This window comes from Micromys minutus, assembly GCF_963924665.1.
Source record: "Micromys minutus genome assembly, chromosome: 7".
Classification (NCBI taxonomy): domain Eukaryota; kingdom Metazoa; phylum Chordata; class Mammalia; order Rodentia; family Muridae; genus Micromys; species Micromys minutus.
In genome coordinates, this window is record NC_137976.1 from 49,658,654 (window position 1) to 49,681,977 (window position 23,324).

Here is a 23,324-nt window from a genome sequence, read left to right on the forward strand (position 1 = left end):
GAAGAAGCGAGATGTTGCCATTTTACTATATATATTTGTCTTCTATAACACCTGAGGTAGGCAGGGCAGGTAAAAGTTAACAACAAAGAAGTAAAAATTAACTATGACACATAGAGGTAGATATGTAATTTTCCTGAATCCACCAGACGCAAAACAGTACCACAGTTTTTTTTCCCCCTAATGAAAGGCAGGAGGGTAGGTACAGCTGTGTGGTGCATCCTGTAGTGTGACTGACAGGTTTGTCTGTGCACTACTTGTGTGCAGTGCCTGCAGGAGCCAGCAGAGGGCATTAGCTCCCCTGTAACTGGAGTTACAGTTTACGAGCCATTGTGTGGGTACTGGGAGTTGACCCTGGAAGAGGAACAAATGCTCTCAAGCTCTGAGTCATCTCTCCAGCCCCTGAACCCTGACCTCTTTGCATCTGTCTCTCTGCTGTCTACTTCTTGGCCACCTCGAGGTGAGCAGCCTTACTGTATCCTGCCGCTCTGCCACACCACGGACCCAGAAACAAAGGCCCCGGCTGACTGTAAGGGAGGAACCTGGAACCCACTATCCAAAGTAAATCCTTTCTTCTTTCCAAATACTATCTCAGGTACTTGTCATGGTGACAAAGTCAACACAGGACAAGACAAAGACTAGAGGCGATGGCTAGCCTTGTCAACTTGATGAGCTCTGGGATTAGCTATGAGACGCTCCTTTGGTCAGGCCTACTAGAGTATTTTCTAAAATCATTAACTGTGGGGAGAGACCCTCACCCAGGTGGAAGACACTTTATGGTGGGGGCCCAGCTACAAGGGGGTTTTAGGGAAAAGCTGTGGCCTTTTGCCTGCCTACCTTCACCCTTGCTGGTGAGTGAATCCACCCTATTGCCACCATCCTCTGCTGCCACTGGAGCCCAGCCTCTTCTGCCTTCCAACATGAAGTAAAGACCAATGGTTCTCCAAGAACAGCCTTCCAGCACCGGACAGGACTGCTGTGGTATATAGCTGCCTGGACTGAGCAGCTCTTGGCTCTTTCAACAGACTGCCCACTGTGCAAAAGACCAGCATGCCTCATGTAAGCCAATCAAATAAATTCCCTGTTTGTGTGTGTGTGCCTGCGTGCATGTGAGTGTGCATGTGGGTGCACTCAATCAATTCTGCTCCTCAGACTCTTAATACTCAAGGCATAATGAGATCAACCGCTGAGTGTCTTTTGTCCAACGCAAGGGGATGCCTTACCTTTGAAATCTTTTCTTCGTATCATGCTTTGCTTTTTCCTAAGCTTTTTTTTTTTTAATTCTGAATTTGGGGTTGATCATTTTTGCATTGTTTTTACACCATCTGCAAACAATACAATGATTTGTAGGGATCTGTAGATAATCAAACTTGGGTCCTTACCACAGAGCCACACCTCAGCCTTACAGATATAATGGTATGCACTTGTGATCACGACTTGAGAGGCTAAGCAGGACAGTTGGTTCCAGGTTGATGAGGGCACACAGTGAGACCCTGTCTCACAAAATAAAAGCCAAACAATCTAAAGTTTATGTAAGTGTTACACAAAACAACATGTTTATGTTGTTTTATATACATTTTATACTGTAAAATCCAGTTTTCCCTTCATAAATTATGCTTGTAAGTTTTAAACTACGATGATACAGCCATAGTAAAATACGCAACTTTTTTTTTTAAAGACAGGGTCTCCCTGTGTAGCTCTAGCTAGCGTCAAATTCAGAGATCTGCCTACTTCTGCAAATGCTGGGATTAAAGGTGTGTACCACCATTAATGGTCCCCCGATTTTCTTTAAAAGATTTAACTTTTAAGTGTATGTGTTGGGTAAGCAGATGAAGGCAGCTGCCTGAAGAGGCCAGAAGAGCGTGATCGGTTTCCCTGGAGCTGGAGTCACAGGTGGTGTGAGCCACCCGCCATGGGCGCTCTGCGAGAGCCGCTACGTTCTCATATAAAGCCACCATTCCAACCCAATACCGACCCTATGTCAGATGGCTAAGCTTTAGTCTCTGCCACGTGAACACAGCTGAGGATTCAGACTGAATCCTCACTCAGCACTCTTCCATATGTGAAATTCTAAGTTTACTTTTTATAACAAATGTACAGGTGTGCAGCCTCTTTTAACAGTTTAGCCTCCCCATCATCACTGATTTACTTAGAAACACAAGCCCAACAGCAATGTGTCATGGGATCTTTTCAGACAGATGGCAAAACTTAAATATATTACTTCAGATGCAAAACGAGCAGATTTGAAGTGAAATCGGGAGGAAAAAAAGAGAGTTCACAATGCAAAAATTGCAAAGTTTATTTTCTTAAATAAAATACTATATTCATATCTATACAAATAATTATTACAACCATTAAAATGTTACATTTAACAATAAAAATTTCAAAACTTTAAACAAGAGCATGTTTTGGAATATTCACATCCTAATACAATGCATTTGTAAAAAGATGTCAAAATAAACAGGGCCCATTCTTATTTACAAGTGTGGGACAATCCTGATCCTATTATACATCTGTTCTGTATTCCATTACAAAACAAATCGATTTCCATTTCATTATAAACCAGGTGGTCTACAGTTAGAGGACACAGTGCCCAGCGGAGCGCTGGCTGGGCCATAGGCAGAATAGCACACCACCGAAGCACTAACCTCGTATTTCCCGGGTGCTTGCCTACAGTAAGCATCATGCCCAGTGTATCTATAAATAATTTGTGAAGTTAATCATGTTCTCAATTTTCAACATTTTAAAAAAGCCAAAATGCGCGCGCGTGCACACACACACACACACACACACACACACACACACACACACACACACACAGGGCCTGCTGGAAGTGGAAGAATTTTTCTTCACAGTAACACAAGTGCAGCATCTTAAGCCACGCAGTCTGGTCCCTTCTTGGAAGATAACAGTTCAACACCCCACACACTCACCACTATAGTCAAGCCCTGTGCTCAGAGACCCAGCAGATAAAACGACTTTAAGACTTCAGGAGCAGGAGGGCAGAGAGATCTCAGAAAATGTGAAGACAAAGTTAAACAGGTCCAACTTTAATTTCCTATTAGATATCGAATGTACAGCTGTACACACAATCAGGCCCAAAAAGTTAAAAATCATTGGGTTTTGTTTGTTTAAAACTGTGCTACATTACAAGAGAGGTTTATCCATGTCTCGTGGAATCTAATGGTGGGTTATGCATTCATCCAAAAGAATTTGCCCAATCTTCTCAACCTAAGTTGATTTGTGTTTATGAAGCACCTGACAACATATATGTGCCCAAAGGGAAGATTACCAGGTAGAGCTTATGCAAATGTAGAAATGAGGATGTTGAAGGGCTTCCTGCCACACAAGCTCTGTGCTTAAGTTCAGCTGCACAACTCGCCAGTGACTGTCAGAGGTGGCTCAGGGGTGCTAAGGCAAGAGTGAGAGGCATCAGCTGCACTGTCTATGAGGTGTTTGACTACACGGCATGCGCCATCCCTGGAGCGCCTTGGCTGCAACACAGGGCTGGCTGGTGATATGTTCTGGGATGGAGGCACAGTTTCGTGTAGAGTGCAGTCCCAGGGCAGAGGCATGTCATCAGAACCAGCCGCTCTGAGCCCAAGGTCCTAGGTGTGGTCTCCCAGCCCGTCTGGACTGGCTCCATCCGAGAGCTGAGCCCCACAGGGGCTACTTCACTGTTTAGATTTCACTACAGACATCAGCACAGCACGAGCGGAATGCAGAACACAGCTAAGCAAAAGACAGGTCAGCAGGACAAACACAAGGCCTTGCTTTTTGGTAGAACTTTGGGGAAGGAAAATGAGAATCTCTAAAAGAAACTAATTTGCATATACACATTGCAAAATCACCAGAGAGTAAGTGCGCAGTAGTGTCTCTGGTCATTTGCCTTAATATGTAACAGCCACAGGCACACTTCCTCCAGGGAGTCAGCACCCACGACAGGATTGCCACGGCTCTAGGGTGTCTGAGGATATGAACTGAAGGCTATTCCATTCTGATACCACCTTCACCTTTCCTTCCACCACAGGGGAAAAAATCTACCAAGCCAAGGAATGTAGTTATTCCCACATACAAAAAACAAACAAACAATAATAAAAAAAAACTCTCTTAAATCAAGCTTTAAACTAATGGCATTTTGAAGAATTGTTGCCCTTTAAGAAAGAGGCAGAGGGGTGGTCAAAAGGTAAAACCTGGGCCCCACCATTACACACTGATCTAATGGGCTGGCCCCATCACATTTGAACACAGGGAGAGCTCTATGCTGGGACACAGCTCTATGCCGGGGACATGCCGTCTATTTGATGTAGGACAGCTGAAGAGAGCTTAGGAGCCTATGCTCTGGAGGGGAGGGCAGGTAAAGCCAAGGAGACACACAGACGCAAGACTAGGCCTTTCTTAACACTGTAAATGTTTCCATTTGGACATGCTTCTACCTCTTTTTTGGAGTGTAAGTTTTAGCCTCTCTCTGAGATGGCTAATACTGGAAGGCCAGAACAAGGTAAAGGTAAAATGCTTAAATAACTGTGTGCTTTTAAAAAGCCGACTTAAATGGCTAACCTGCGGTTCTGCATACTTCTGATCTGTGTCTGTGACTGCAGCAGACATCTCTACCTCTCAATCCAGAGTTCGGATCCCTCAGACTCCTGAAATCCTGCCCTCCCCTCAGAGAGGAAGTGACATCTGGCATCTCAGAGCCGTTACAGTAAAATCAGATCTATAACATCTGAAGAAATATAAGACTTGTACAAACCCAACGTCTATTAAAAACATTGAAATGGGTTTACTTCATCTGTGATTAACATTTACAAACTCACTGAAGTTTACAGGAGAAATCTAAAAATCTTCACTTCCTTAGAACTTTCTGTGGAATGCTGAGAGAAACCCAGCACCTTCACTGACTCTGTGATCAATAGTTAGAAAGGATCCAATCAATGACTCTCACTTAGGAAGTAGACATGATTTTGTGTATTTCCAGAAACTACAAAGCTATCTGTGAAGATATTTTACAGAGTCATGCTAACAAGCTGAGGACAACCCGAAGCTTACAACTGAATTTACTGCGTTTTCTGCCATTATTTCAACAGAAGTTTTATCTGGAGATTAACAGGAGTCATTTATGTTTCCTCCCCAAATCATGCAGCTTTAATAATCGACATAGGTACCAGACTTTTAAAGCAGATAGCAGCACAGTGAGAATCCTGAACCCATGTATGAAATGATCTCTAACACACAATACACTGTATCTTTGTTTAGGGCCGCATGTGATCAGGAGCCCAATTATCTACAGACCTTTACATCTCTCTCCAGATGGTCAGAAAAAGCCGAGAGCCAGGCAGCATTACAGTACAGTCATCTCAGTGCAGAACTGCGCTGCAGTCAGCCAATCAATCTAACACCATAGTAACGACAGGCTTTAGGACTCTTAAGCTGCAATCTCAAGTGGTGCTTCTCCGCAGAGTGCGCCCCTAATCCCAGCTACCCAGGAAGCTGAGGCCTGCTTATGCCCAGGAATTCCAGGCCAGTCTGGACAACACAGCAAGATCCCGGCCTCAGAAACACAACACAAACCTGAAATTTGTTCATGTCATCTTAGTTCAAACTGAGCAAGTCTGTCCCCTTCAGAACTCAAGAGCCACCATGATGTGAGGATACATATGTGAAAGGCAGACAGCCACCCAGAGAAGGCGGGACAGAATGACTGGCTACACAGAACACTACCCTTAGTGGAGCTGGCAGACTGGGCCTTTCAAGTACAAAGAAAATGCAGAATAGTTATGCCTAAAAGAAACTGATAGATGTTCGCTCTCCCTCGGTAGCTTTCCTAATGTGGTGTTCACACATTCAGTAATGCACTCATGAAGTTCTTTTCCCCCCTAAGATTACTGTGCAGGAAAGAAACACAGGTTTGCCTGTTCACCAGGGGTGATTCTCAAGGGCAGCAGAAACAGTGGTTTGGTGAACTTTTGCTGAGCCTTTAGAAAGGCATTCAGTGGTAACTGGTCTGAGCAGGCCCCAGCTGGTCCCTGGACTCGCTTCTGCAGATCCAACAGGCCCACTCTGTGTACCTCTCCCTTGATTCGGTTTTTAACAGTGCAGCAACAATGGAAAGTTATGAGTTTAAACAGGTTTTTAAAAATCCAGTACATACAATTTTTCCTTAGCTTTCACTTCTCAAGATTCAATCTGTGTTTTACTATTCATTACTAATTCATTGGGGTTGAAGAAAATATCCACAGTGGGACCCTTTTCCTATTGTGGTGCCTCATCCAGCTTGGATATGAGGGTTTTGTTGGAACATTTTTTGGGGGTGGGGGGAGATGGTGGAGAACTGAATCTGGGGGAGAGGGAGGTATGAACTGCAATTGGGATGTAATGTTTGAGAGAATTTTTAAACATCTACAGTATATTTCCCTATGCTTTAGAACAGGGGCTCTCCACCTGTGGGTTGTGACCTGTTTGGGGGCTGAACGACTTCACAAGGGTCACCTAAGACCATCAGAAATCACACATTTACATTACAATTCATAAGAGTAGCAAAATTACAGCTATAAAGTAGCAATGAAACTAGTTTTATGGTTGGGAGTCCACAGCGTGAGGGACCATGTTGCGGGACCGCAGCATTAGTTAGGATTGAGAACCTGCGCTTGAGCAAGCCTCAACTGTCCACTCGTGACTGCAGCCCTAAAGCCATTTCCAATTCGCTCATTTCCAACTGAGACAAGATTGTATTTATTTATCATGTTTCATATGATAAATATGTGTATATGACATACATCTCCAATATGAGGACCAGTCTCTACTTGAAAACCCATTTCTTCACCCACTCACTCATGAACACAGACATACATAGTGAATGTATTTTTGTGAAGCACCATTTCATACCTACAAGAAAAATAATGAATTCATTTTCTTATTATAGTTGTTATAAAGGACAATAATGTAATTTACAATGCCATATTTAATATAAATAATCAGCAAATGAAAAGACTAAGACAACTTAGACAACTTAAAACTCTACTCTGAAGTATCTGAAAGGCTCAAAGTGTCTTCTAAACACAGTATTTACTTAGCAGTTCTAACAATTAAGTGATTGTGAATTAATGTATTTCAAGACCAAATAAATGGAATAAACAGAGAATACTAAATCAATTCTACTGGTAAAGCACTAGCCACTGACTGACTCCCGGAAATCCACAACACAAATGCTGTTATTCTTTGGCCTGATGCAAAACCCAAGTACTAAGCGGAAAACATTTCTGTATTTTGTCTTAGCTTTGTATTTTTAAGGCTTATTGTCTAAGGAAGACTTTTGCTTTATAGAATTTTGGCACATTAAAGGAGAATGTGGCTCCCTACTTTGAAGAACAAGACATTAAATTTAGGTAGCTTATTAAAAATTATAATTAAGAAGTCTCTGTATCAAAGCTCAGGAATGACAACTGATCAAACACTTCATTTATTTTCTATCTGCCTGATATTTTTAATTATGGGAATTCAACTCATTATTAATTCATTACTTGCCATGGTTCAGAGCTGTTAGATGTTGGCATCAGCAAGCACCTATGATGAATCATGATTTCTTTTAAGTTGCTTTTACTTCTGGATTTGCAACTTAACCAACTCAATTATCCATTTTACAACTTTTCAACAACTGAATTTAAAATCTCAGTTCCCTCCTACCACCAAGCAAATGCCAAGATCTCTTCAACTTCTGGCTGATTAGTACTTAGGGAATAAAAGATTACAAATCAAGCTTGGAAAGGTAAATCATTTAGAAAATTAACGAAAGCACATCACTCAGAAATGAAAGATGATTGTTTGACAACCCCGTGTATGCATCCTCTCTGACATGGCTTCCTTGCAGACAAAAGTTAACTGAAAAACAGTTATTCAATACAAAGACACATACCCACATAAGCTCTCTCAACGCACAAGTGTATACAGAAGAACAGTTGTCATTTCAACCTTTACAGTTAGTTTCTCTGGATTTAAACAGCTGAACTGCAATCGTGACCTAAAATATGGCTTATGTTGTGAGCAGGTCTGTTTGAGGACTGCTTGGAAGAGTCAGAAGCAGAGGAGTTTGCTATAGTAAGCAAAGGTGACATTGCTGAGCCATCAGGAAGAGCCGCTATTTCCGGAAACAATGATGTCATATTAAAATTGGATAGGTGAGAGTTGGCCATATGCATTGGCGGCATCTCAGGGAGAAGAGGGAAACTTGGCTGAGCAAAGCCAACAGGTCTGGGAGGAGATAAAATGGATCCAAATCGGTTGTTTAAACTTCCACTGTTCACTTTCTCTGTGCTAGGATTGGAAAACATTTGATTAGAAAAATAAGGGATTGAAATGTCATTGGACAGAGTAGGATGAGCAGGAGAGTACGGTGGGTAGAAGGAAGGTAGAGTGTTCTGGGGGTCTACTGGGATGAGAGCTGGAGCTCGGGCGGCACTAGGCTGAGTAACCTGTGGAATGAAGGAAGTATTAGCATTTATTGGTGGATTCATGCCACCCTCGGGAATAAAAGGAAAACCAAAATTCTGTGACAGTGAATGCTGGTCAGGACCTGAATTATCATTAGGTACTTGTGGGCTCTCAGGCATGAATCGAACAATACTTCCCCTCTTCTCTGCAGCAGGTTGTTGCCGTCCAAGAATCATACTGCCGCTAGTAGAGAGAGGAAGATGAGGAAGACTTGGATCAAAGACATTACTATGCCTTTGATTTCCAGAGCGATTCCTTTCAGGCTGGCGGATTTTGGAACCACTGCTGTCCTGCAGGGGATGTCTTGATCTCTGTGCAACTGAAGAGTTAGCCTGCCGCACAGGAGGCCCTTGGTCAGCATTGCCATGTGACACAGATGGGTGGGGCAAAGTTGGCCTTGCAACCCCATGCATGTTGGATGTGACAGGAGGGTTCATGTGGCCCTTGGCCCCATGACTGTCAGTAATTCTCATGGGATTGGACTTCTGTCCAGAAACATTGGGACTTGTGTTTCGACCTTGAATATCCCCTGAGGAAGAGGAACTCGAGAAAGGAATATTCAAAGTGCTGTTCCTGGGGTTAATTGCACCTAAAGACATGTCACAACTCTCCCTATTCTGACTTTCACTCTCTCTTCTGATATGAACACTTTCACGAGTTGGGGGACAATTATACTCAATTGTCGAAGATGGGCCACATTGTGTATTCCTTGAATGTTCCGAGAGTGACCTTTGACTCCCAATGACCTGATCGCCAAGGTGAGGAGCAAGCAGACTCTGCATGAAACTCTGGTGACATGTATTCTCACTGTCCCTTGGTGGGACAGCATTTCCTGCTGGGATGCTCTGAACTGGTGGATAAGATAATCTCTTTTGTCGGTCTATTGGTGGTGGACCAGCATTTTGACTAATTCGGAAAGCCTGGGACTGCATACTTCTCAGTGATGGCGCAGGGTTACCTATTTCATTGTTTCTTGAAGATTGTACTTCAAAATTACTCTGGGGCTGTTGGCTGGCTGCACCTGGTTTGAATGTCTGGCAATCAGAAAGGCGGATATCTGAGGTGACCGTATGATCCATGCGACCCTGCATATTATGAAGTGCCAAGCTCTTATTTCTGGGAACATCAAGATAACTTCTCATTTCAAGCTGATCTGAAACCCTGGAGCCCTGAATTGATATGCCCATTCTCTGTTCTGAAGTAGAAGACGACTTTCCAATGAGTGCTTCAGCAGAGTAACTTGACACTCGGTTTCTCTCTGGTCTGTGTGGAGCACAGGTCATGTCTGAAGACCTAGTCACAATACTTGGTTGAGACACCATTTGCTGCTCTAAGCCTCTTGATGGTAAAAGCCTCTGCATTGGATTATGCCCAGATACATGGTCAGAGGAAACTGCTGAACTCTGCTGTCTGCTTCCAACATCCTGTTGCTGGTGTAGAACATCCTGATTGAGATGGCTCTGGGGATGGCTATGGTGGCCCCGGCTAGTTGAAGGGTTTTCACAGCTCTTCTCTGGCTGGGAACTTGCGAAGTGTTGCTGTAGCTGTTGTTGCATCTGTTGATGGTGAGGATGTGGCTGGCTACTCTTGGGTCTCGACTGGTCAGTCCCATGGTGTTTTGGTTGTAAGGAGAGCTGAGATGTAGGAGTGCCCTGAACAAGATTCCTTTTCTTCTGCATCTGAACTTCCTGCTGTAGCGTTCTCTGTTGGTGCACAACAATGTGGGGCTGGGAATGGACAGCATTATCTGCGTGAGGCACGTGATGCTGCAGCTGATACAAGTGATGCCTCTCTCTTAACTGCCCTGCTTGCTGCTGCTGCTGCTGCTTGACGTACAGATGGTTGGTGTGAAGGTGAGACACTCCTTGAGGTGGTACATGCTGCTGCAGTGCCTGCAGGTGTTGACCTGCCTGGGTTTGCTGCTGCTGCTGCTGCTCAGCAACTGAAGGTTGAGAATTACACTGAACATCCGTCTGCCTCAGTGCAGGAGCCACAAAGTTGTTACCAGGTGGGAATAACCGTGTAAGGCCATCTCCATGTGCTGGGTTGCTAACAGGTACAACTGAGTTTGAAGAGTTGGGGGTGATCTGATTCGCCATCATTTGAGTTTGATCGGATATGCTGTCTGGAGTCCGGCTCATCAGGGGCATACTTTCAAGCCTGAGAGGGGCTGGCTGACAATGCTTTTGACGTTTGGCTGAACACAGTAAAAGATCATCCTGTACAGTGCGCTTTGCAGAATCTTTACGACTTTCATGATTAGGCTTTGAAAGTGGTTCTTGAACCTGTGGATTTGGTATGGAGCTAGTCATGCTGTTCAGCTGTTCCTGGGAATATTCTGTCATCAGAGGTGGCACAGGAGGCTGGCTGCCATAAGAACTGGATGAAACAGTCATATTAACAGTCACAGGAATAGAAGTTTGATCTGAGTTCTGCGATAGACCCGTGCAGCTGACCAGAGGATGGCTGATGCTGTTCTGATGGGCGAGACTTGGTGGCTGAGAGGCTGACACCTGTGAGGGGGCATTTGATGCTTTAATTCCCAGAGAACAGCTTGGCTTTTCAAGAGGCCTGTGGACTATCACTTCCACCGAATCCTGAGAGTTAAATTCATTTGGTGTCGGATCTGCCTGTCCTGTGCAAGCCTCCTTGTGGATCTGTGGTTTAAAGGGATGGTCTCCCTCTAAAGAGGTTTCAGAAGGCTTTGGAGTAACCTCTTTCACATCAGCCTGTGTGCCAAGCCTTCCCTTCTCAATGCTCTCCTGGTCTAAAATTGCTCTCGCAGCAAGGGCCACAATGTCAGTTTGCTCTGGAAAGGTGCAACTGTCACATGTGGTAGTAGTACTGCTCGTCACATCTTCTCGAGCTGTTTCAGGAAGCATGGATGCAACTGAGAAACTACGACTACTGGCAGAGCTGGTTGACATAGGAGAGTCAGCCTGCCTACTGGTGAGCAAAGAGCCATGAATAACCTCCTGATCAGGGAGGCAGGAGTGGGGCTGTGCTGGATCTCTGTCATCGCTCATCAGTAGCAGTTCCTGTTTGGGATGCAAATCAACATTAGAATCACCTATCTTAGAACTTTCTGGAGAAAAGTCTGGATGATCCATCTGGATGGAGAGAGAAGACCTCTGAAGGTCCTTTTCTTTAGCAAGGTCAGACAGCAACATAGTTAGTCCTTGCCCCTTTAAAGACCCTGCTGCTTGCATGGTATCCAATGACTCCTGCTGAACTGTACAAGGTTCGACCACAATTTCTACCTCAGAAATACAGTCAGTGCTTGAAGTGCTTGTAGTGGATGACATGTCACAAACCTGAGAAACCAAACTCTGGGATTCAATAGGAGATGGAGTCAATACATTGGCTGAAGTACAGGATTTTGTAGCATTAGACAATGCTACAGAACATGGTGGTGTACCCTGAGATGTCTCTTGCAAAATGGGAGTAGAATCTTTGGATTTTGCTGGCGCCAATGCAAGTTGTTCATTTGTTTCAGATTCTTGGGAGGATGAGCTACAGTCTTCTGCTGACTTAGATTTGGGATCAGACTCCGGGATCACTGATTCAGAATTGACAATGTCCACAGAATGTGAAGCAGAAATACTAACACTCTTGGCCTGGGCCACAGCAACAGACGATAGGCCAACAGGGAGGCTGTCCAGCAGTTCACCACTACACGATGGCTCTGCTGAGCTGTCTATTCTGGGACCATCTATCTTGCTCACTTCTCTGACTGAATTCGGGGGACATGCTGGCTTGTTAGCTGCTAAGTGTTTCTTGGCACCTGGCTTTTTGCTCAACCTTTTTGATTTCATGGTAGAGGGCAAACAAGTGACAGTGTTTTTTGAGGAAGCTGCTGCAAGACTGCAAGTAGTAGATAGAGTGGCTGACTTTTCTGCTGCCATGGTAGGTGCTAAAGTTGTTGTTAGTGAAACACAGTTAGCGGGGCTGGTTTGACTGTTTGCAGGAGTCTGAGGATTAGCAGACTGGCTAATAGACAACTGTGTACAGCTTTGCCCAGCCATCTGTGATATGCTTTGATTGAGGCTAGCCAAAGCCCCAAATGTGTTCAGGGCAACATTGGTATTTGGATCTTCGCTGGTGGTGGGTTGAATAATTTGCATAGGGCTTTGATTTGTAGTTCCTGATGAGGACATCACAGGCTGCAAAGCAAAGAGCTGTCCGTTTAAAGAAATGGTTTGAGGCTGCTGTTGATTTGACATGGTAACAGAAAAAGCCTGTGTTGAGTTAGATGTGGACAGAGATGAAGGTCTTGGTAATATGTGGACAAGATGCTTTCCTCCAAAAGTCTGTGGGGCTGGCACATTTTGTACTGAATTATGAGACCCTATTATAGCACTGGCTCCATTGACAGGGAGTCGAACAGGACCAGGATGGGGAGCAGAGAGGAGCGGCAATGGGTTCTGATTAGCCGCCTGTATGATGACGATCTGTTGACCTACTGTTTGGTTGGAAACCTCTGCCCTCATCACTGCTGGGCATGGGGTTGTGCTGGGTGGCTGAAGAATGATGACGTTTTGGTTAGCTGGAGCTGCAGTGACAGCTGACCCAACTGGCTGAGCCATCTGAATCACTTGCATTGCTGAATTCAAGGGAAGGATATTTTTTGGAGGCTGAGATTTAACCTGTGGCTGGGCAATTAGTGATTGCATAGGTAAAGGTGGACACGAAGGCAAAGTTACCACTACCTGCTCAACTGGCTGCCCATCCATTGGAGAATTATTTAAGGTGATGCCCGTAGCCACATGCTTGTGGCTGCTTGGAGTAGGGCTGGTACCACACTCATTTAATGCTGGAGTCGAAGCAGAAGATGGTGGCTGGCTTAAAGGCTGAATAGTGTTTCCGGCCAGGTGCAATGTAGTCCACGTTGTCTGTGTGTTTCCAGCTGAAGAGATTCGGGTAAGGCTGTTGATGTTTTTTAATTCTGAAGCACTGACACTTGAAGAAGGCAGAGAACAAGAAAGGGTCCAACCACCCTCCAAAGGGTTTGCAGAAAGACTGCTCACTGGGAGGGTACTCTTGGCTACTGCAGCATGAGCTGGTACCACCGCTGTCGCTGTGTTTGTTGACTCTGCAGTCTTGCTAACACTCACTGGAGTAGAGCCACCTGTAGGCCTGCGAGGCTGGGAGCACACTGTGGTGGTAACTGACACAAGGGTGTTTTGTGACTCTGCACTGAAGCCCTGCATGGCAGGGTTGGACTTGATTTCATAGTGCACCTCGGGGACAGCTGCTGAACTGCTGGAGGAGGTGCCTGAGACACACGCAACTGCTTTCTTTGATGATTTGGGGCTTTCCTGTGTGTTGTTATTTTCTGAAGCATTTTGATCATTTAGGCATGTATTCAAGGAACAATGTTGGTGAGGGTCAGGGCCAACTGAAACGGTGACCACTGAGCCACCAGTGGCACCAAGCACACTTGATTGGCTTTCAGAAGTAGAAAGTTCGAGAATGTTCTGAGTAGAAACGGCAGTGGGAAGACACAGGGGAACAGACTGGTTGGCAGCCAGTGCAGACACTGTAGTCTGATGCCACGGCTTGTTTTCAGAAGGGTAAATTCCAGAAATAGACACAGGAGTCACAAGCTTGCAGGTCCTCTGCACTGGCACCACATTGGCGGTTTGCTTTTGCATGCTGTGACCAACATTAAAGGTTATTCCCTGAACAGCTGTCCCCTGGCTGTTTCCCCCAGGCTGGCTCCCGTTGGAAAAAACAATGATGTTTTTCTGGACCTGGTCACTTGGAATAACAACAGACACCTTTGAGGTTTTCAAATTTCCTTTCCAGTGGATTGTGGGGTCATCATATAAGCATATGTCATTTGCTTTCAATAATTCAATGTATCGGCCATTTTCCTTTTGGATTTCTTCTAGTTGTTTCCGTAGCTTTTTAATTTCTTCAGCTAAAATATTAGAAATAAAGATGTAAAAATACAAGTGAATGTCAATAATTATAACAACTTAAGCAAAACTATATGCGCTAAGCCACTGAATTCTTGCCTTCAGATGCCTCAGCAGAGCCAGGAGCTCCCTGATGCTGCAAGGTTTCCTTCTTAGAGTGGTATCTCAACCCTCTCTTAAATTCCTTTTAAACTCTACACCTTTAAAGGTAAAAATCTGAAAATCTCCTATGGTGTAGAAATCTCAATGTTCTGAATCAAAACCTTTCCAGTAACACAGCCAATAGATGAAACAAGGGGAGACAGCCTGATTCCTGGTAACGTGCTTTTAATAAGCTAAAAGCTCAGGGTTCCAGGTGTAGGGTTACCACAACTGACAGGCTCTTAGTACTATGACACAGAATGCTGAGGTACAGCCCTTCGAGTTAGTTCTTAACTAGGCCTCAGCTCAAATCCATCCATTTGTGGGACATTTTTTCAAAGCAGCCTGACAAAGTAGTAGTCCAAGGGTGGCCAGGGCATGTTAGCTAGATCTCCTCACAGCCACTCATGGGGGACACTTGTGTTCTTATCAAGGTCGATTGGTATAATTCTTAATTCTGCTCTATCTGACTCACAAACCAGGTTCAAACCATTCCAGATACTACCATCCCTTTTGGAAAACAGCTTTGGAACTGGACCTCTGAATTTTCATAGTTGAAATAAATTATACTTATTATAATCTTGGTGGTGATTATATTTGTCTTGGACTTTATGTGCCTCCTGTTTTTCTCTTCTGCTTACAGTCAATCCATCCTCAGATGGTCCTGCAGCAATCTAATTCCATACCACTCCAAGTCAGCAAGAACAGAAACCTTAAATCCTCTACACCCACTGCATCCCCAAGTAGTCAAACTATCTAGGTGCTGATCACCTAAATGACTTTCTTTTTTGAGTCGAATGTGCCTGGTAGTTTGTCATTAGCTTCCCTTTTCACTAAGATAACTTGCTTGGCCTAGCCTTGTGTTCTCAGGCAAAGGAGCTTTCATTGGGAAAGTCTAAAGATCACTGTGCCCTCAGAGCATCTTGAGTACCTCCCAGTGTTCCAAACACCAATGCTGCGTGATGGAAGCATCCATAGGGTGGCCTGCATCATTCGAGAGCTGACTTAGGATTGCAGCTTCTTAACCAAGTGTAAGGAAGAATTCCAAATGCTGCCCTGCCCTCCTGGAATGCTCTCCAATACTATTCTTGCCCAGTACCAGCAGTGTCCAAAGTCAGTAAAATAGGGTTCCTTGGAAGGTGGTCTGCTACTCCTTTTAAGGTTTGTCACAGGAAACCCTCTGTTCTTTTCAGAGCCATAATAAAGGACCACCCAACTGGCCTTCCACCCTGAGCTATACACTGGTCCGGGAGTGTTTTCTTTCAGCTTCTCACCAATGCTTCTGGAAAACTCAGAACCCACAACACAAAAGTTACACCTAAAAATCAAGTATATTAAATGACCTGGCAGTCCAAGATATACTTTATACTAATGCAAACAATTATGAATTTGGTCTTCTGAGTCAATGCATCGTTAAAACTTGGCCCAGATCTATTCTCTAATCTTGTTTATAAGTTACTATGAGCACAGCTCCTCTGTGAGTCATCTTCTGAGAATGTCCTAACTGCAAGATCCAGGTGGATCAGAGACTTAACATTATTAGTTTTATGACTTAGGCAAACATGAAACAGAAGTAATCAAAGTTGAAGTTATGTGTTTTTACAAGATTAAAATTAACCACAGAGGAAGAAGAGTTCAGCTACAATGATCTCATTTGCAATGCTATTCTCTCGAGCTGCTTGAAGGCAAGCCTATTCTGACTGGAGGGCTGGGGAGCGTCCATGTCCTTAAGTGCATGTACGTCACTGCCACACAAACAGGAGACTGCAGGACGAGGCAGGTCTCCACCTTGTTCACTGTTCCCTCCATTGAGCAGGAGTTCATCATTCTGCCGCTTCAGTTCTGTTATGTACTTAAAGGCTTGGTCCAGGATCATGTTCTTGCTCTACAAAAGAAAAGTAACAATTTAACACTTCATTAAAAGGTAAAACCTGTAAGAAGATTTGCTCAATGTGATACCTTTATCACATGTGATACATAACTTTTTAATATTCAAATTAGATACAAAGTTCAAAGGTTTCTACTGTTCATTTTATATTTACTAAGCATCTGACCATTTACTATGTGTCGGGATTGGTTCTAGGATCTAGGAATATAGGCAAAAGCATAAAGACCTAATAGGTGAGCCTCAAGCCAGTGAGAGATCCTAGCAATAAGCAAGGTGGAAGGGACGGGTGTGGCCGACCACATCTTTAATCCTAGCATTTAGGAAACAGAAGCAAGCAGCTCTCTGAGTTCAAAGCTAGCCTGTCTACACCGAGTTCTAGGCCAACTAATCTAAAAAGTAAGAAAAGTAAAGGCATGCCAGAAAGAACAGCACCAGAAGTGTACTCTGGCCTTCACATGTACATGTATATGCAAGTACATCCACATACACACGTGTGGCTGCACATACAATACAAATAAAGCCAAAATTATTTAAAGAGTGACATGTGCATGTGCACACACAGCATCATCAAAAATAAAAAAAATCATACACACGAAATTGGGCAAACAGATTTTTGCATGACCTACAAGAAGCAGAACAAGGGAAAATTAAAGAGGATAAGGTAGGAAACTGTCGATGGCAGCATGTGAATTGAACATTTGTGACATTCTGCCAAATTTACATGTACAGCTGCTGGTATTTGGAGCTGAAGTCTAGGAGGGCTTTACCCTCCTGAATGGGATTAAGCACCCTCACAAGAATAAAGAGAGATGGAGAGATGGCTCAGCAGCTGACTCTGCTCTTGTAGATTAGCACCCTAATATAAAGAAACAGGCTGGGAAGATGGCTTAGCAGTTAAGGTCACTTACTGCCTTTGAGAAGTTTGGCTTGGTTCCTAATATCCATATGGAGCTCACAACCACTTGTAGTTCCAATTCCATTGGCTCTAAGAACCTCTCAGGCTCTGCAATGGCCTGCACTTACAGTGTACACAAACTCACACATACACATAAACAATAATTATTTTAAAAAGTGTGATCTTTCTCTCTGTACCATGTAAGCACATAATTAGAACTAGAAATCATTTATTTTTTTTAAGATTTTATTATTTTTGATGATCTTTGTGCTTTTGTGGAGGTTTAAGCACATGAGTGCCCAAAGAGACTAGAGGTGTTGGATCCCAGTGGCCTGGAGTTACAGGACATTGTGAGATGCCTGACTGGGGTACTGGGAACCAAGCAAGACTAGCTCCTACTTACAGTGTACAGCCCAAGGGCTGGAATCTTTGGTTGGACTTGTCTGCTCCTCAACTGCCAGGTTAAGTTTTTTTGTTTTTTGTTAAGTCACCTCTCATTGCTCTTGAAGAGAGACCTTTGGGAGCTCCCAGTAAAGTGACACCCAAGTAAAACCTGAAGAGAGTTAAACATCCCCTGAGGTTATCTGGAGAAAGAGGTGCAGATCACAGGCTCAGAAAGCAAAGGCCCTCGGGCAGGGATGACCTCGGTGTAAGACAGGGCTGAAGGGTGAGGCACACTGAAAAGACTAGCTGGAAAAGAGGCCACAGGAAGGCCTTCTCAGTTACTCCTGAACTGGGCTGAGAAAGGAGCATCACTTGACTGACTGCCATGCTCTCACTATATCCCATTTCTAAACTTTTCTTCAAAGGTTACATCTTACATCAAAGCACTGTTTTATTCTTAACATTTTTGAAGGTTATTTTATATTTCTAACTATGTGTATATGTGTGCTTTTGTGTGGGAGAAAGCACTGTGTGCAGGTGCCTACAGAGCTCAGAAGAAGATACTGGATCCCTAGAAGCTGGAGTCACAGGTGGTTGTGAGCCACCTGACGTGGGTGCTGGGAACAGAACTCGGGTACCCTTCAGATCAGCACCACGCCATCTCACTAGAACCATGGTCTTAATAAACCTTAAGACTGAAAATATAATGTGGGGACTGGAAGATGGGTTAATCAGTAAAGTACTTGCCAGGCAAGTGTGAGGACCTGAGTTCAGATCACTGCATGGGGCATGGCAGATCATGTCTATAATTTTACCCTTGGGGAGACAGAGATAGGCAGACCTCTGGAGCTCACTAGTCAGACAGTTTGGGTGAATCATTGAACTCCAGGTTCAGTGTAAGAGCAAGTCTCAAAAAAAATATAAGGTAGACTGCAACCAAGGAAGACAGCTAATATTGACCTCTGTCACACACACAGCACATAATCATATACACACAGAGAACAAAAACATTATGTGAATATGGCCAAATGTAAATAATATGAAGGAATAAAAGCTGAAGAGCAACATTCCTCTATGCTCTTGCTCTCCAGATCCTGTCCTAGACACAATCATTGTGAAGCTGCATGCACATCCTTCCAGAAATAATCTACACTAATATACTTTTTAAAAAACCCAGAAAGAAGGGCTGGAGAGATGGTTCAGCAGTTAAGAGCACTGACTGCTCTTCCAGAGGTCCCGAGTTCAATTCCCAGCAACCACATAGTGGCTCACAATCATCTGTAATGGGATCCAATGCCGTCTTTTGGTGTCTTATGATACACCACTACTGTGTATCATACTACTCATATACATAAAATAAATAATTCTTAAAAAAAAAAAAAAAACAAAAACAGAAAACAGACAGAGCTGCTGGCTCAGCAGGTAAGAGTGCTTTCTGCAGAAGCATGAGGCCCTGAACTTGGATCCCTGCAACCCCAGTGCTGAGAGCAAGGAACAAAGAGTACAGGATTGCTGGACTTGCTGGCTGCCAGCCTAGCCAAAAACAAAAACAAAACCCATTAAATAAAATGAAAGAAACCAGTGAGCTCCAGGTTCAGCAAGAACCTGTGTCTAAGGAATGAGGTAGACACAACAGAGGACACCCAAGGACCTCATCTGGCCTTGACTTTCCAATGACTATTTCTTCCACTTGCCAGTTTATACTAAGAAGCATCTAGCTACCCAGTGGTCACTCCTGGTTTCTTTCTTTCTTTTTTTTTTAAACGACTTTATTTTACAAAACAAAGATAAATGTACAGATTTTAAACATTTTTTGCTTAAAATTATACTTTTTTGTCAGTACTGTTTTTTCAGACATTAAAATATTTTCACATAAAACCATGTGAATATATTTTTTTAGTCAGTACTTGATTTTTTTCAAGGGCCCGACAGTACGCATTGAAAACCCAATAGTTACAATAAGCATAAAGTACATGCAAAACAAAACGCAACATGAAAATAGTCAAAGTCTTCTTATTTTGTAAATAAAGGTATATTTTTTTTGTTTTCTTTATTTCTTGGACTTCATACAGTCTGTGAGTTGTTTCTGGGGGAGTGCAAGCCTCTGGGGTTAGCATCCCACTATCAGTGACTGCATATTATGTCTGTTCTTTTGTGACTGGGTTATCTCACTCAGGATGATATTCTCTAGATGCAGCCATTTTCTTAAGAATTTGGTTAAGTCATTGTTTCTGGTGGCTGAGTAGTATTCCATTGTGTATATGTACCACAATTTTTGTATCCATTCATCTTCTGAAGGACATCTGGGTTCTTTCCAGCTTCTGGCTATTATAAATAGAGTTGCTATGAACATTGTGGTGCATATATCTTTGTTGTGTATTAAAGTGTCTCTGGGGTATATGCCCAGAAGTGGAATAGCTGGGTCTTCAGGTAGTACTATATCCAATTTTCTGAGGTATTTCCAGACAGATTTCCAGAGTGGTTTTATTAGCTTGCAACCCCACCAACAGTGGAGAAGTGTTCCTCTTTCTCCACAGCCTCGCCAGCATCTGCTGTCATCTGAGTTTTGGATCTTGGCCAATCTGACTGGTGTGAGGTGGAATCTCAGGGTTGTTTTGATTTGCATTTCCCTGATGGCTAAGAATGTCGAGCACTTCCTCAGGTGTTTCTCAGCCATTCGGTGTTCCTCAACTGAAAACGTTTTGTTTAGCTCTGTACCCCATTTTTTAATAGGGTTATTTGATTCTCTGGTGTCTAGCTTTTTGAGTTCCTTGTACACCTTGGATATTAGGCCTCTATCTGATGTGGTGTTGGTAAAGATCTTTTCCCATTCTGTTGGTTGCCGTTTTGTTTTCTTGACGATGTCTTTAGCCTTACAGAAACTTTGCAATCTCTTAAGTCCCATTTGTCAATCTTTGACCTTAGAGCTTGAGCCATTGGTGTTTTGTTCAGGAAATTTTCTCCTGTGCCTACGTGTTCTAAGGTTTTCCCTACTTTGTCATCTAATAGTTTCAGTGTATCTGGTTTAATGTGGAGATCTTTAATCCACTTGCACTTGAGCTTTGTACAAGGAGATAAGAACGGGTCTATTTTCATTCTTTTGCATGCTGAGTGCCAGTTGGACCAGCACCATTTGTTGAATAGGCTGTCCTTTTTCCATTGAATGTTTACTGCTCCTTTGTCAAAAATCAGGTGACCATATACATGAGGGCTCATTTCTGGATCTTCTATTCTATTCCATTGATCCTCATGCCTATTTCTGTACCAGTACCATGCAGTTTTCAGCACAATTGCCTTGTAATATAGCTTGAGGTCAGGGATAGTGATTCCCGCAGATGTTTTTTTGTTGTTGAGGATGGATTTCGCTATTCTAGGTCTTTTGTTATTCCATATGAAATTGCACATTGATCTTTCCAATTCCATGAAGAACTGGGTTGGAATTTTGATGGGGATTGCATTGAATCTGTAGATTGCTTTTGGTAGGATGGCCATTTTTAAGATGTTGATTTTTCCAATCCATGAGCATGGGAAATCTTTCCATTTTCTGAGATCCTTCTCAATTTCTTTCTTTAGAGGTTTGAAGTTCTTGTCATACAGGTCCTTCACTTGCTTAGTTAGAGTCACACCAAGGTATTTCATAGTTTTTGTAACGATTGTGAAGGGTACGTTTTCCCTAATTTCTTTCTCCACATGTTTGTCCTTTGAGTACAGGAAGGCTACTGATTTGTTTGAGTTAATTTTGTATCCAGCCACTTTGCTGAACTTGTTTATCAGCTGTAGGAGTTCTCTGGTGGAATTTTTGGGGTCACTCAAGTACACTATCATGTCATCGGCAAAGAGTGATGTTTTTATCTCTTCCTTTCCGATTTGTATCCCCTTGATCTCCTTTTGCTGTCTAATTGCTCCAGCCAGGACTTCCAGTACTATGTTGAATAGGTAGGGGGAGAGTGGGCAGCCTTGTCAAGTCCCTGATTTTAGTGGGATTGCTTCAAGTTTCTCGCCATTAAGTTTGATATTGGCTGTTGGTTTGCTGTATATTGCTTTTATTATGTTTAAGTATGGGCCTTGGATTCCTGTTCTTTCCAGGACTTTTAACATGAAGGAGTGTTGGATTTTGTCGAATGCTTTCTCAGCGTCTAGTGATATGACCATGTGATTTTGGTCTTTGAGTTTGTTTATATGGTGGATTACATTGATGGATTTCCTTATGTTAAACCATCCCTGCATCCCAGGGATGAAGCCTACTTGGTCATGATGAATGATCGTTTTGATGTGTTCTTGGATTCGGTTTGCGAAGATTTTGTTGAGTATTTTTGCATCAATGTTCATAAGTGAGATTGGTCTGAAGTTCTCTTTCCTTGTAGGGTCTTTGTGTGGTTTAGGTACGAGGGTTACTGTAGCCTCAAAAAATGAGTTGGGTAATATTCCATCTGATTCTATCTTTTGGAATAGTTTGGCGAGTATTGGTGTCATATCCTCAATAAAAGTCTGATAAAATTCTGCACTGAACCCGTCTGGACCTGGGCTTTTTTTGGTTGGGAGGCTTTTGATGACTTCTTCTATTTCTTTAGGTGTTATAGGGTTATTTAGATGGTTTACTTGGTCCTGGTTTAACTTTGGGACCTTGTATCTGTCAAGAAATTCATCCATTTCCTCCAGATTTTCCAATTTTGTGGAGTATAAGTTTTTGTAGTAGGATCTGATGATTTCTTGAATTTCCTCAGTTTCAGTTGTTATGTCCCCACTTTCCTTTCTGATTTTGTTAATTTGGATACTCTCTCTTTGCCCTCTAGTTAGTCTGGCTAGGGGTTTATCAATCTTGTTGATTTTCTCAAAGAACCAACTCTTGGTTTTGTTGATTTTTTCAATGGTTCTTTTTGTTTCTATTTGGTCTATTTCTGCCCTAATTTTGATTATTTCTTGCTGTCTACTCTTTTTGGGTATATCTGCTTCCTTTTGTTCTAGGGCTTTTAGCTGTGCTGTCAGGTTGCTGATGTGAGCTCTCTCCAGTTTCTTTGTGGAAGCACTTAGGGCTATGAGTTTTCCTCTCAATACTGCTTTCATTGCATCCCAGAGGTTTGGGTATGTTGTGTTTTCGTTTTCGTTGAATTCTAGAAAGTCCTTAATTTCTTTCTTTATTTCTTCTTTGATCCTGCTATCCTTTAACAGAGCATTGTTTAGTTTCCATGTGTATGTGGGCTTTTTGTTGTCTTTGTTGTTGTTAAAGACCAGCCGTAGACCATGGTGATCTGAGAGGATGCATGGGAGTATTCCAATCTTCTTATATCGATGGAGGCTCGTTCTGTGCCCAATTATGTGGTCAATTTTCGAGAAGGTGCCATGGGGTGGTGAGAAGAAGGTGTATTCTTTTACTTTGGGATAGTATGTTCTGTATATATCTATTAATTCTAGTTGGTTCAAAGTCTCTGCTAGTTTTGCAGTGTCCTTGTTCAGTTTCTGTTTCCCTGTCCATTGGTGAGAGTGGGGTATTAAAGTCTCCCACTATTATTGTGTGGGGTGAGATGTATTTTTTGAGCTTTAGTAGGGTTTCTTTTATGAATGTGGGTGATTTTTTATTTGGAGCATATATGTTAAGGATTGAGAGTTCCTC

General features: G+C 43.0%; 1 protein-coding gene across 1 annotated transcript in view; it reads right to left on the reverse strand.

The window, feature by feature from the left end:
* Positions 1-2,396: 2,396 nt before the first annotated feature.
* The window catches only part of USF3 (upstream transcription factor family member 3), a 58,104-nt gene continuing 37,176 nt past the window's right edge, over positions 2,397-23,324 (reverse strand). Inside the window, exons 6-7 of the mRNA XM_080919380.1 lie at positions 16,335-16,431; positions 2,397-14,407 (exon numbers count right to left, since the gene is read on the reverse strand). Of these exons, the coding sequence (XP_080775506.1) occupies positions 7,989-14,407; positions 16,335-16,431 (6,516 nt within the window). The 3' untranslated portion in view covers positions 2,397-7,988. The remainder of the gene's footprint in view (positions 14,408-16,334; positions 16,432-23,324) is intronic.